The 14532-nt window shown below is 34.1% G+C and overlaps 1 protein-coding gene and 1 long non-coding RNA gene across 15 annotated transcripts in view; one reads left to right on the top strand and one right to left on the bottom strand.

Annotated features, from left to right (window-relative positions):
* The window catches only part of LOC143908473 (uncharacterized), a 191786-nt gene that overhangs the window by 14024 nt on the left and 163230 nt on the right, over positions 1–14532 (top strand). The window lies entirely within an intron of this gene.
* Positions 1–14532, bottom strand: part of LOC143908466 (uncharacterized) — a 177572-nt gene that overhangs the window by 8738 nt on the left and 154302 nt on the right. For all 13 annotated transcript variants that reach the window (XM_077426135.1, XM_077426136.1, XM_077426138.1 and 10 more), the window contains 3 exons: positions 6047–6185; positions 1623–1745; positions 1281–1559 (listed from right to left, as the gene is read on the bottom strand). In XM_077426135.1, coding sequence (XP_077282261.1) covers positions 1281–1559; positions 1623–1745; positions 6047–6185 — 541 coding nt within the window. The remainder of the gene's footprint in view (positions 1–1280; positions 1560–1622; positions 1746–6046; positions 6186–14532) is intronic.

The raw sequence follows: 14532 nt of genomic DNA, 5'->3' as shown, positions 1-14532 counted from the left end.
GTTTGCGACGTATTGTAGAACCGGCTTAACACTTAAAATGCCCCATCCCGTATATACAGGGTGTTCGATTGATATATGTCATGAAAGAAGATGCACATAAAAATTCCACATAAAAAGGTCAGTTGAAGAGTCCTTTACAGTTTTTGAATCTTTAATATTAAGCGAAATATTGCAAGTTAAAATTGAATAATTTTTCAAATCAAGCGTTACAATTTACTCGCCGCGCGTTCGGTAGTTCGGTCAACGCGGCGGGACGGCAGATTTTCTTACTTACCCCATGCCTGCATACTTGTGTAGAATTTGCTTCACTAAGCAAAATAATGTAAACATAACAAAATTTATTGTTTATATCAGTTTATTTTAAGTAGCGTTCTTTTGGCTTCGAAGCTGTACACAAGTATTCAGTCTTAAGATTTCAAGGCAATGCTTTTCTCATTTGCGGAATATGCAGATATGCACCTCGATCATTTATAGGTGGTTGATTTGAGAAATTATTTAAACTTCAATTTGCAATATCTCGCTTAACATTAAAAATATTCTAAAACTGTAAAGCACTTTTTGATTTGTAAGTTCTTTTTATGTAAAATAAAATATGTAATTTTTTTATCACATACATCAATCGAACACTCTGTATACATATAAGCATCCTTTAAAACATTGTAAAGAATTTATCCTCAGGCCTCAGTGATTGAATTGGTAAAGACGCTCGTCGCGGATTGAAGGAAAGTCTAGGTTCGAATATTGCTGGGGTAAGTTTCGTTGGAATCTACTGTTTCTACGAAAAACTGTATTTTAATTGACAAATAATCGAGGCGTAGTTTAAATGGAAAAAAAGTACATAAATTTGCACAAAAATATTATTAAGCTACAAAAAACTCTACCAAAGATGGCGTATCTCTATTTACTTAAATAGTGAATTATTGAATTATTTGTATTTGTTATTATTAGTTCCAATGCTGTTGTAAACGAGCTGACACAACTCTCTTATGTCAAATAAAATTTGGAAGAAGAGATTATTTGTACACAGTTGTACGACTTTGTCTTTCGAATGCAGCTATTTTTTGCAGAATAAAAAACAATAATAGAAAAATAGGTACGCATATTTCTGGAAAACATAAATTATACCCGCTTGTGTTACGACATCCTCCTTTATCTATGGTTGTAACGACCAGTATGTGAAACAGTCATTATCTCTATGGGTAGAGATCCCCTTCGTTTGACAAATGCCTCGGGGAGAGGATCGCATTTTCCTATTTCTTTCTTCCAATTAAGACACGTACCATTGTCGTTCCCATCGATAGATCCACCGATGAACATTTCTGGTCCACCACTACTTCGTCTTCTTAAAATCTTTTTGCGGTTCCGCGGCTTATTATTTACATTATTTCTACTAAACAGATCGCGACGTAATTCGGATATGTCCGCTGGTATTGATCCTCGTCTCGGAGAAAGCATTCCAGATATGGTGCTACCAAATTTACTAATGCCATTATTGTTGCTGCGATTACTGTTATTGTTATTATTGTTATTGTTGTTTATTGAAATGCTTTCATGCTCATCTAAAATAATTTAATGTAAAATTAGTTTCTGTTTTATGATACCTACCATTAAAATATACTTACTAGTTAAAGTAAGGACATTTTCCAAAAGATTTCCCAATGTGGTCTCTTGCGGAAGACTAGCTCTTCGTACATCTGCAAAATTGTCTCCTCGATGTCCTAGAGTTAACCGGTTACAACTTCCATCTAATAAAAGAGAATGTTTTCACGATAAGTAGTTAATTATACAAATGAAAATTGCAAATTTTATTTCTTTAATAATAATATGAATTCAAAAATAACTAAAATTGATACTTTTATTTTATTTAGTATTAATATTTATTAATTTCATCATTGTTTTTCAATATTACATTATTTGTAAGATATACCATTTTTTGTGAATACCAATTACTAAATTTCTCTATTTAACACATTCGCTACCATATATATATTACAGATAATGAAAATCTTATTATAGACCTAAAGTTTATTATATCTAGTGTTTAGTTGAGCTAATCCAAAATATTTATTTGATATATGTGTTCAAAATCTAGAGCATGTATATAAGTTATCTTAAATTAAGACGTTTTTCTATAAAAATAAAATTGGATACAAGTATAGTTGATTTTATTTGTTCTAAGGGCATAAAATAAAAATTGTGGCTGCAATGTGCATATATTCGACGTTAATCTCTGTTATGATATTCAAGCATATTACATATTTACGAAGCTGCAAATAGCAAATAAAGGATATCTTAAAACAATTAAACTAATTAAGGCACGATGACATATAGGTACTGGGGATCCTGTAAAGATACAATGTTAAGGGACAAATTCTTGAAATTATTTTTAAACAAAAATTTCAATAACGAAATGTGAAAATTATAATAGCTAGTTTTTAATTTATAAGCATTTAAAGTTTATTGATATAAAGATTCGCGTAACAGTACACATATGCGAAGATAATTACGGATAATATCAATGCAAATAATAACATATCTTTGCATATGTAATCTTTTTATATTGATATTAACAAAAAGAGCGACAGTCAACTTTCGCTTTTAGAATTGTGCATTGTATTAGGTATATCTAAGGGCCTATTACGTATCTTGAAATGAAGTAAAAATTCGAAAAATGAACAGATTTACTAGATTTTTGACCAATAAAATTGTAGATACTCTAGTGAATTCTTTCCCTTTTGCATTTTCACCTCGTTTTAAGATATGTGATAGGCCCCTTGAGCGTCGTACGACTTAATTTGCTAACTTTTTAAATACGAAGGTCGGTACGAAAATAATGCCCCCTAATTTGTTTTCTTTTAAATCTGACGCCATAGAAAATTTTGCGTTTTACTGAGTTGTTACTTGAAGTTTCACTAGTTGCACTATGTTGAGTGTGTAATTGTATAATTTCATTTAAGAAGTGGCAGTGCCCTTTACGTGTGTTATTACTAGTACCTTAAAAAAATTGTTTTTTTCAAAAATTGATTTTATCATTAGGGTTAGAATGAATGGGTCTTAGTTTCTAAGAAATTTGCAATTAAAGTTGGACATCCGCCAGCTATATGTATAATAAGTACTATAACTTATTAGCTATGACAACACTGACTGATAAAATAAGACCTATTTTTGCCTTGACATTCTATAAGTCATTTCTAGTAGATTTTGTAGCGCTGATTACGAATCTGGCGGCAAAAATGGTGTATCACGTCAAGTTTTTGAGAAAACTTCTGTAAAAGTTGTTAAAATAGGTGTTTTTGATACTTTGCGTGAGTTACATCTTTCAATGGAGACGTGCTACAGGAAGGATCCTTTATGTATGGTCAACATTAACGAGCGACTATAGTCTGCTTATTGCTTACTGAGCAATATAATGTACTATACTAAACTATACTAATATACATATAGGAAAAAACGCGATCTGAATGCATTGGGAGCGTCCCGTTTGACCACGTTGTAATTTCAGATATTACGGTCCCGATTGACCATGGTCCCGATTAATCACAGTGCCGATTGACCACGGTCAAGATTGACTACAGTCCCAATTGACCACATTAATATATTGACCACATTTTAATATTGACCACTTTGTAATTGACCATGGTTTCAATTGACCACGGTTCCAGTTGATTACGGTCCCGATTGTCCATTTTGCGATTGACCACGGTCAAATTTGGTGAGGTCGCAATATGTAGTTGCCTTTAATGCAGTTTACTAAACTCATTCGTTATTATATTTAAATGTTCGACTCGTTGTCTTTGTGGATCTTTCCTCGATCGGACTTTGGAAATCCCTAACAAGCTAATCCACCCTCGAGAAAAGTCAGGTTGTTATAAGTTATTTCTATTAAAGTTTATATATCTGTCTACTCATTACACAAAATAACAGCTATTTAGTTTTAGCAATTTCGCGTACGATTATTACCCTGTAGAATAGGTGGTATATAGAATATATATTTGATATTTCCTGTATGTTTACATAAATGTTTCTTCTAAATCTTTTGTGTTATTCCTTACATTATTAATTTTGCTATTATGTTACAATAATAATAGAGGAAAGTCCCCTATTGTGTGTGTGTGTGTGTGTGTGTGTATGTGTGTGTGCGTGTGCGTGTGCGTTAGCGTGTGCGTGTGCGTGTGCGTGTGCGTGTGCGTGTGCGTGTGCGTGTGCGTGTGCGTGTGCGTGTGCGTGTGCGTGAGAGACACATCTATTTTGTGTGATTATCGGAAGTCTATGGGCAGAATTGAAAAATGTAGTAAGTTATTTTAAAGGGAACTTAATAAACTTTAAGATGCTAAAATGTAAAATCTAATTTAAATATTAATTTTTCTAAAAATTAGAAAAATGTAAAAAATGAGCTTTATGTAAAATCGAAAAAGTGTACTTCTAATATGAGATACCCCGAGAAATCGCTAATAAAGTGCAAAATACATCGATATTGCAGTTATAAAACTTCATTTAATGTCTCTGAAATACAAATGTAATGGAGAAGCTTATTTGCAATAATCGCAAACCTACTTATACTCAATATTTCCAGCGCAGCCAGTGTGCGCCCAGCATGAGCATGCGATCACCATCAGCACACTTTTATAAGTTTGTATAAACCTTCCCTTAACTTTAACATAGTATTTTCCCTCTTTTTATTACTGTAAATACAATAATCTTCATACTCTAGCAACGAGATCGTCACCCTGAATATCTCTCATTACGGACTTCACGCTTTGCGCTTTCGCGATCATCAAATCTATCCTCTACAATTAAGCAACTCAACATATCCTGTATTTTCCTATTAATAGGACCTTACTCTATCACTGCATACAAAACTTATTGTCAAATATTTATTTATTATATAATAAACAAGGTTCAAAGTCTCACCTTCATGGAACTTGATAACATCCAAATTCACAATTTCGAAATTTGTAACGAGTGATGCATGCACGATCAAACAATGAATTTTCTACTAAATAGGTTTTACACCAAGGGCAATAAGTTCATGGTGGAACCAACAAATAGAACCTATTAGTTTAGCAGAAACCCCGCTATCGCATATTAGGAGCTTATCTCATAATAAGGGACTTTTCTCTATTAATAATAATAATAATAACAATAAAAATTAAGTCAAAGGACCCTCAAAATTAAAAATAAAAATTGAAAAAGCTGTGAGAGTCAAACGCGGTTCTCTGTGCGTAATATCAGAATCACTGATTTATTACTTATTACGTTTTACATCGATCTAACCGATTCGTACGTTTTGGCTCAAGTTTAAGCCATCTTCAGCAATATAATATTAATAAATTCTCCGTTTCACAGTGGTGAGTTGATCAAGATGGCTCAAACTTTGAGCCAAAACGTACGGATCGGATAGATCGATGTAAAACGTAATAAAAGTAATAAATCAGTGATTCTGATATTACGCACAGAGAACCGCGTCTGACTCTCACAGCTTTTTCAATTTTTATTTATAGATAATAACAATAATAATAATAATAATAATAATAATAATAATAATAATAATAAAATGCTGTATTATGCATTAAAATGTGTACTTCTTATTTATTTAAAGATGCTGAAACGCTGAAACTTATTTGTTAATAACTATTTAATAAGTAATTAAGGAATGGCTAAAATTTTTTTAAAATTATTTAAATTTATAATCTTGATAATATCTACCAACGTTAAAATCATTGAAGGAGGGGAGCTTTTAAAGTTAATAGAGTTATCTAAATTTAGGAATGACGCTTCATGTCAAAACGGTCAATTTATAGTTAGCGGGTTCTGGATTCAATTTTGATTCTTATCATGTACGTTTTGATTTATAAAAAATTAATTAAAGAGTTAAAAGTTGTGGATAAAAGCGTATAAATTATAATCCGTTTCAGGAATAATAAACTGATAAGAATTCTATCAGTTTGTAAAATTTATAACTATAATTTATATTTACAGCCTATATGTTTTTAAGTCTAACGTATGTGCGTCAAATATGAAAATTAAAATGCGTGTATACTGATACCTTGATGTTTAGTAATATCAGTCGGTACTGATCCACGTCTACAACTATGATCAATTTTGGTAGACGTGCTCGTTGAAGTAAAATCATCCAATCTTGATAGAAGACCAACTGGTGCTGATCCGCGTCTTTTTGCCCATCCCTGAATTCAATATTATAAGAAATATTAATAATCTAGTATATGCAACTAGAAAATTTAAAGGCAAAGAGAAAGAAAAGAATAATAATCAATTTGGTAATTATTTATATAAAGAAATATGTTTCGATAAATTTGACTTGTAAACATATACTCCGTCCAGCGAAAAAACACCCCCGGTCTGCGCATAGGCGGGCAAAGTGGAGAGAGAGCGTGGCGCGCTACTATAATTATTACCGTATACGTAAATACGCTTTGTGTGGAAAGAGTATTCTTTGGGCGGAGACCTGCCTGAAACGGATGCATTTTCGTGCAATCCGTGATGGATGTTCTTTCGTTGGATGAAGTATAGGTTGCTCCAGATTTTGCATGATTACGGCAGAGTTTTCATTTTGAAAAGAAAATTCTATTACCAAAATGTCGGAACTACAATAATTTTTAAACGAAAAGTGTTTAAAATCCAAATTATTTGAAATTTGCGCGCTCAGATACGGTATATCATACAGTATATAGTAAAAGTATGAGAGAAACCATGGACCCCTGAAAGACGGAGCATTATAGACAAGAGGGCCTATTACGTATCTTGAAACAAAGTGAAAATGCGAAAAGTGAGAGAATTCACTAGAGTATCTATATATGATTTTATTGATCAGAATTTAGGAAACTAGACATTACAGACGCGCGCTGCTATACGCGCGTGCTATTTAACTTTAATATTTCACTGTTACTATTACATTATTAACCACACAACTATCAAAATATGCCATGATAAGCCGCTCATGAAGTAAGCGCAACAAGAGAACCAATCCGCATCGCGGAAAAGCGACAACAATATTTCGATTGACTATAATGTATCGTCTTGACTATAATGACTAATATAGTAATAAATTATTGCCAGTTGGGCCGATTCATACGTCTTAAGCTTTATTATTTTGGACTGGCAAATTACAATTGTATTGAATTTATACATACACCTGGCCTATAGTAACGGTGTCCCAACTTCCAACCAAATGAAAGTTTGGTTAAAAAAGTATGTCTTGACGGATAATCGAACCAAATAGGGAATTTGCATGAAAAAAATATTACATTTTTTTTGTTTGTAATTTAAATATACATTATTATAAATTTATTTACAACAAAATTTTAAATTTTAATTAATAAATAGGTATTTAAAATGAAATTAAATTTTAATAATATTTGAAATTTTCTGTGCTGTGAGAAAACGATTTTGATTGGCTGACAAGTGCATGACGTCACATTGCAATAGTCTCAACTCTCCGTCTGCTAGGCTGCGTTTGGAAACGTCACCCGAGTGCACACGAGTATACTCCCTTCTCTTTCTATCTCAGCGAGTTATAGGTTATGTCAGCGTCAAACGGGAAGATTCTATTTGTATTCTCACGTTTTTATCTTGAGGTACATAAAAAAACAGTTTACCTGATGTTTTAATAACAGTACTTTTACATAAAGGTACAAAACACGCTTTAGGTGTCTTTGCTTTACTCATTTTTTAAAATAAATGATTGTTTCAATGGTTAAAAGTATTACTTTACTGCGGTGTGACGTCACACGGCGTTCGGGAAGACTCGGTCGTTTCCGGACCGTTTTCGGCATTTCAAATAATGCAATATTTTATTATTTATTTTCTCGGTTATTTTGCGTTAAAAAATTACGAAAAAATATACAATTAAAAGAACATACAAATTATTTAATGCAATTTTAAAAAAAAATCACGCAAATTCCCTATTACGGTCGTATCGTTTTGACGACTAAAAATTTCGTCGTTTCCATCTTCTATTATTATTGTTTAGTTATTCTAATACAAGTTATTGCGATAAATATTACCACACGCCTCAGTGGTCGAATTGGTACGACACACCCTTCACGGAATGAGGGAAGTTCCTGGTTCGAATCCTGGCTGAGGTAATATTTTTCGCAATAAATTTAATTATTTAAATGAGATGCAAAATTAAGCATAAAAAATTATATCAATTTATAATGACTAAATCCTTGGTCAAAAAATATGCCTTGACGATAATCGAACCAAAAATTACGGTCGTATCGTCTTGACGACTATAATGACTAATATAGTAATAAATTATTGCCGGTTAGGCCAATTTATACGTTTTAAGCTTTAATATTTCGATAGATTTGAGTATCGATGACATACCCTTTTTAGAAAAGGATTTATTATACTTTTTGCATTTTTACCTCGTTTCAAGATACGTAATACGAACGTCCCCCTTGAGGAAAAAATTGTTTATTTTTTTAGAACTATTTGTAAAAATACAGTTAAAAAAAATTAATTAATTAATCAATCAGTTAATTTCTAATTTACGTTGCTTATATGTATATTATCTACTACTGTTTCCCAATATCGCTCATCAAAGCGATCTCTCCCCGCAGGGGCTTCACTCCCCTTGTCTAATAAAGCTTATGTTTATACTTCGTCCTTTAGGTCCGTGAGAGAAATGCTGGATTGTCTCTTGTCGCGATGCAAACTGATTCCTAGACCTTTATTAATTAATTTATCATTATTTATTATGTGAAAATCGCAAAACGATAAAAAAACTTTTCTATTAAGTTTAATCCCTCTAGGTAGACCTTATTATTATAATTTAATCTAAAACTTGCTTATTACTTTTAATATTGACATTTTTCTTCTATTGTTCATGTATACATATATAATCTATATACAGTATAACAGCAAATAATCGTCACGTTGTTGGTTACGCTATTTACGTATTAAAATGCGTATTAAAATTTCATGCCCTGATTTTCGTAATTGTTGTGACTGGATAAGTTTAAATGTAACTGCACAATCGTGCTTGAATGCGTGAATTTCGGACAATTTGGTTATTTTTTAATTCGGAAACAGTTATCGCTTCTACATTTTGGCATTAAAATTTTATTTCGATGAACGAAATGGTCTCAGGAGTTTATTATCTATTGTCATGCGAAGCTTGGGAGATCCTGCAATGTATATTGTAGAAGTGTATTGATAGATATTTATAAGATAGATTTATATAAATGTCAAAACTTTTATTTTACATCAGTAAACATTTCTGATAATTTAGACATGTTGTCAAGGATTTGATATTGATATGATATTATAATGATGTCTGAATGTTATTATAAAGATTAAAAATGTCATTTATTATTGATAAAAAGTTATAACAAATAAAGCGTACAAACAAGTATTGGATACAGTAGCTCTCCGAATATGAATATAGGTTAAATAAACATTTCTGTTATTTATTATACATGCAAGTGCGATATTATGTAGAAAAATGGCGTTTATAATTGTTGTTACACGGAATTATGTATATGCAATTGTAAGCAAAAATCTTCATAACTCGTTGGGGATATAAATCTATGTTATGTTCTAAAAAGTTGTAAAAAATATATTATTATAGTATACAAAAAATTTTTAACAAAAAATTATTTTTTCTAAATTTGCACTACAACATTGCATTGCATTAACTCTAGCCAATTTCTATTTACTTTAAATTTTTTAATGATACTTGAGAGAATTTTTTGATGTTTTAAAGATTAAAAAACTTTATTATTTACATATTTAAAGTTGTTAATATTAATTTTTATAAAAAATAAGGAGAGGTTACCGATCGAGTAAGTATAAGGAGAAGCACGCATGTCATTTGCATAAATTTATTAGAAACATTCTGCCGTGATATCGCCTTAGGGCGACTCTGTTTTCAGACAGTTGCATGCGCAAAGTGCAATAGAGCAGAGAGAAAAGAAGGCAATCAGAGCAGAGGAAGCAGGCGGAAGATTTTCGAATCTCTGTTGCGGCGACAAGTTGGAGGTTAGGAGAGGCCCGTAGAATACAGAGGTGACATAAGAAATAAACAAGAAGACGGGGAGCACCGAAAGGCAGGGAAAGGAGCGGATGGAGGAGAAGAAGGAGGAGAGCAAAGGGAGTAAAAAGAGTGAGGAAAAGTACCAGAAAGAAAATAAAGAAGCGTTTAAAGGAGGTAAGAACACAGAGAGTAAATACGCGAGGACAGCAGAACTGTCAAAAACAAGAGACAGAGCAGGGAGCCAAGGGTCGATTGCAGACCATATAAAGAAAAGAAGAAGAGAGCAGGAGAGTGAAGAAATAAAAAAGGCAGAGAAAAATATTATAGACAAATTTAATAAGGAGAGAAGAGTAAGTAGATCACCACCAAACAAAGTAAAAAAAGAAGAAGAGGAAAAAGAAAGCATGGAGACAGGAAAAATGCTGAAGGAAATACTGACAAAATTGGAGGATCAAAAGAAAGAAAGAAAGAAAGACAAGGAAGAGCTGATGAAAGAGATACAAGACCTGAGAGAAGAATACAGAAAAAGCGAAATGATATGGGAAAAGCTGAAAACTGATATAGAAAAAAGAGTAAAAGCTGAAGGAGAGAATGGAGGAGGCGGAGAAGAAGAGAGAGGGAGAGAAGAAATACAATGAGCTAATAAAGAAAATGAAGGAGATAGAAAGAAAAAATGAATTAGAAGAAAGAAAAAAAAGAAGAAATAATATAATAATAAAAGGAGCGAAAATAGAAGACGGATGCGAGAGAAGAGAGAAGATTGGTTGCTAAAAGAAATCACCAAAAAAGAGGTAGAAGTGGACGAGGTACAAATAATTGGCAGACGAGAGAACAAAATGACACTAGTAAGGCTGAATAGGTGGGAGGACAAGAGAGAGGTAATGATAAACAAAAAGAAGATGGGGATAGAGAAAAAGATATACATAGATGATGACATAACAGTAACGGAGAGAAAAATTCAAGGACAATTATGGAGTATAGTGAAAGAGGAGAGGGAGAAAGGGAAAAGAGCAACATTAGGATACCAAAAGGTATGGATAGACGGCCACGAAAAGAAATGGAATGAAAGCGAAGAAAAACTGGAAGATGGAAGAAGATTTCGAAGAGAACAAGAAGGAATGGAGGCAGGAAGAAAATGAGAAAATGAGAAAGAGAACGTACGAAAGAGAAGAGGAGGAAAGAGGAGAAGAACGGACAGAAAGAAGAAGCGGATAGCAGAAGGGCAAAGGGGAATGACAGTAGGCTTCTGGAACATAGCGGCACTAAAAGGGAAAAATGAAGGGTTTTGGAAGGTAGTGGAAGAGTGGGACATAATAACACTTCTGGAAACATGGGTGGAAGAAAAAGAGTGGAGCAAAGTAAAAAAAATAATGCCAGAGAGATATGTATGGAAATGCCAACTAGCGACAAGAGAAAAGAAAAAAGGAAAAGCAAGAGGAGGGATAATTACCGGAGTAAGAAAAGGGCTTGAAGTAGAAGGAATTATGGACATCTTTGGAGAAGAAAGAAAATCAAAAGACAAAGAAATAAACGCAGAAGAAAAAAAGCTGATAAAATTTCTGGAAGAAGAAGGGCTAGGAATACTAAACGGAACCAAAGGAGATAAAGAAGGCGAGCTCACCTTTACCGGAGGGAGAGGAGAGACAGTAATAGACTATATAATAAGAAATCAGGAGCTATGGAAAAGAACAGAAGAGGTAAGAATTGGAGAGCAGATAGAATCGGATCATCAATATGTAGTGCTAGAAATAGCGGAGGAAATAGAAAAAAGAAAAAGAGAGGAGACAAAAATGAAAAAAGTAATGAACTGGTCTAAAGAAGCTGTAGAAAGATATAGAGAGAAGATCAAAGAAAAAACCATAGACGGTGTGAACCCGGAGGAGCTCATGGAAGAAATAAAAAATGCAGTAGCACAGGCGGTAAGCTGGAAAGAAATTAGAATAGACAATAAAGCGAAAAGAAAAAATAAATGGTGGGACGGACAGTGTGCGGAGCTAAGAAGAGAAGCAAAAGAGAAGCTAAGAAAGTGGAAAAAAGGGGAAGAAGAAAAAGCAGAATATATAAAGAAGAGAAAAGAATACAGGGAAATGATAAAAGAGAAAAAAGAGAAGGAAAAAGAACGAATTATAAAAGAAGCAAGGAACGCAAAAAATGAAAAAGAGGTATGGAGATTCATAAATAGAGAAAGGAAACATAGAAAGGAAGTGAATGAAGAAATAAGCGAGGAACAATGGAACGAGCATTTTAAGAAGCTACTAGGAGATGTAGGAACGAAGCAGGAGACAGCAAAGGAAAAACAAGAAACAGGAGATAGTTGCGGAGATCAGGAAGGAATAGGAAGAGAGGAGGTGGAAGAAGTAATAAAATAGATGAAAAATAAAAAAGCAGCAGGAGCGGATGGAATACCGAACGAGGTATGGACAAACGGAGGAAGCAGATTAAAGGAAGCAATATGGAAGATATGTGGCATAGCATAGAGAAAAGGAGAAATAATAGAAGACTGGAATGAAGGAATAATTGTACCAATAGTAAAGAAAGGGGAAGGAAAAGAAGCAGGAGACTACAGAGGCGTAACACTGATGAACACAAGCTACAAAATATACGCAGCTATTTTAGCAAAACGACTAGAGAAGGAGATAGAAGAGAAAAAGCTAATACCGGAGACGCAAACAGGATTCAGGAAAGGAAAAGGAACGATAGAAAAAATATATACACATTAAACTATGTAATAGAAAGAGCGATTAGCAAAGAAAGAGGGAAGTTAGTGGCAATATTTATAGATTTGAAAGCAGCATTTGACTCAGTTGATAAGAAAATATTATGGAAGGTAATGGAGAAAAATGGAATAAGCGAAAGACTGAGAGCTAGAATCAAAGAGCTGTATAAAGAAACAAAAAGCGTGATTAGATGTAATGGAGAAAAAGGACCGTGTTTTTGGACAGTAAATGGAGTAAGGCAGGGATGCCCTCTGAGTGCGCTACTATTTATATTGCTGCTGACGGACTTGGAGGAGGTAATGAGAAAAAGGCAGGAAGGAGGGGTAGTTATAGGAGATACAAAAATATGGAATATGCGTTATTCTTTGACAGATGTACCGCCCCAGTCAAACTCCCCGCCTGGCAGTGTCCTCAAATCGGATCACGCGGGAGTAGTAACGGCGATCGGCCGCGAGGCCTCACGCCACTCTGACACGCTTGGCTCTAGAACACCGTGATCGCCGGGGCATGAAGCCCTCGGGGCACGCGCTCCGCCTAACCGAGTAAGTAAGGAAACGATGAAAGTAGTGGTATTTCACCGGCGATGTTGCCATCTCCCACTTATGCTACACCTCTCATGTCTCCTTACAGTGCCAGACTAGAGTCAAGCTCAACAGGGTCTTCTTTCCCCGCTAATTTTTCCAAGCCCGTTCCCTTGCATACGCGGATGACATAGTGGCAATTGCAGAGAGAAAAGAGGAAATGAAACAAATGATAAGGAGGTTAGAAAAATACTTCGACAAAAGGAAGCTAACAGTAAATGTTGGAAAAACAAAAGTCATGAGATTTAGAAAAAGAGGAGGTAGAGCCAAGGAAGTTGAATGGAAGTGGAAAAGAGAACAAATAGAAGAAGCAAAAAAATTTTGTTACTTAGGATACATATTTCAAAGAAACGGAGGACAAGAATCGCACATAAAAGAGAGAGAGTAAGAAAAGCCACAGTTGCAATGAGGCAAGTATGGGGTATAGGAAAAAGAATTTTTGGAGGAGACTGGAAAAGAAGAATGAAACTTTTTGACTCGCTGGTGGCAAGTGTGGCGATGTATGGAGCAGAAGTATGGGGATGGAAAGAAAGAAAGAATATAGAGAGGATACAAGAGAGGTTTATAAGATGAACGTTAGCATTAGACTCGTGCACGCCGGGTTATATAATAAGAGAAGAGACTAAAAGAATTAAGATGAGAACAAAAGCGGCAAAAAGAGCAATGAGATACGAAGAAAAATTAGAAAACGGAGGGGGAAACGAAATAGCAAGAGCATGCTGGAAGGAAATAAAGAAGGACGTAAGGAAAGAAAAGTCAAAATGGGAAATAGAACGTAGAAAGTTTTACGAGTGTAGAGGATATGCAGCGGAAGAGATAGAAAGGAAAAGAGAAGAAGGGTGGAGTAGCATAGAAGAGGTAGAGTGTAGAGATAGAGACATACAAATACAGGAGATGGACAAAAAGATAAGAGAATCAAAATATAATAGATGGTACAAAGAGATAACAGAAATCGGAAGACCTGAGTACCTGGAAAAAAGAGGAAAAGAAAAATCGATAACAAGGATAGCAAGATTCAGACTAGGAAACGAGATGCGTGATGGAAGGTACTGGGAATCAGAGGAGAAAAGAAGATGCAGAGTATGCGAAACAGAAGAAAAAACATGGGAACATACGCTGGAAAGATGCGCGAGGGAAGGAGACGATGACATGGGAGAGGGAATAGGGGAGAGAGTAAGAAAAATTTTGAATGGCAACGGAGAGGGAGAGAGATGGATGGTGAAGTTGGAGGAGA

The sequence above is a fragment of the Temnothorax americanus genome, unplaced genomic scaffold (genome assembly GCF_048541705.1).
Source record: "Temnothorax americanus isolate GAGA-0224 unplaced genomic scaffold, ASM4854170v1 Scaffold96, whole genome shotgun sequence".
Classification (NCBI taxonomy): Eukaryota; Metazoa; Arthropoda; class Insecta; order Hymenoptera; family Formicidae; genus Temnothorax; species Temnothorax americanus.
This window is presented reverse-complemented; position numbering and strand designations above follow the sequence as displayed.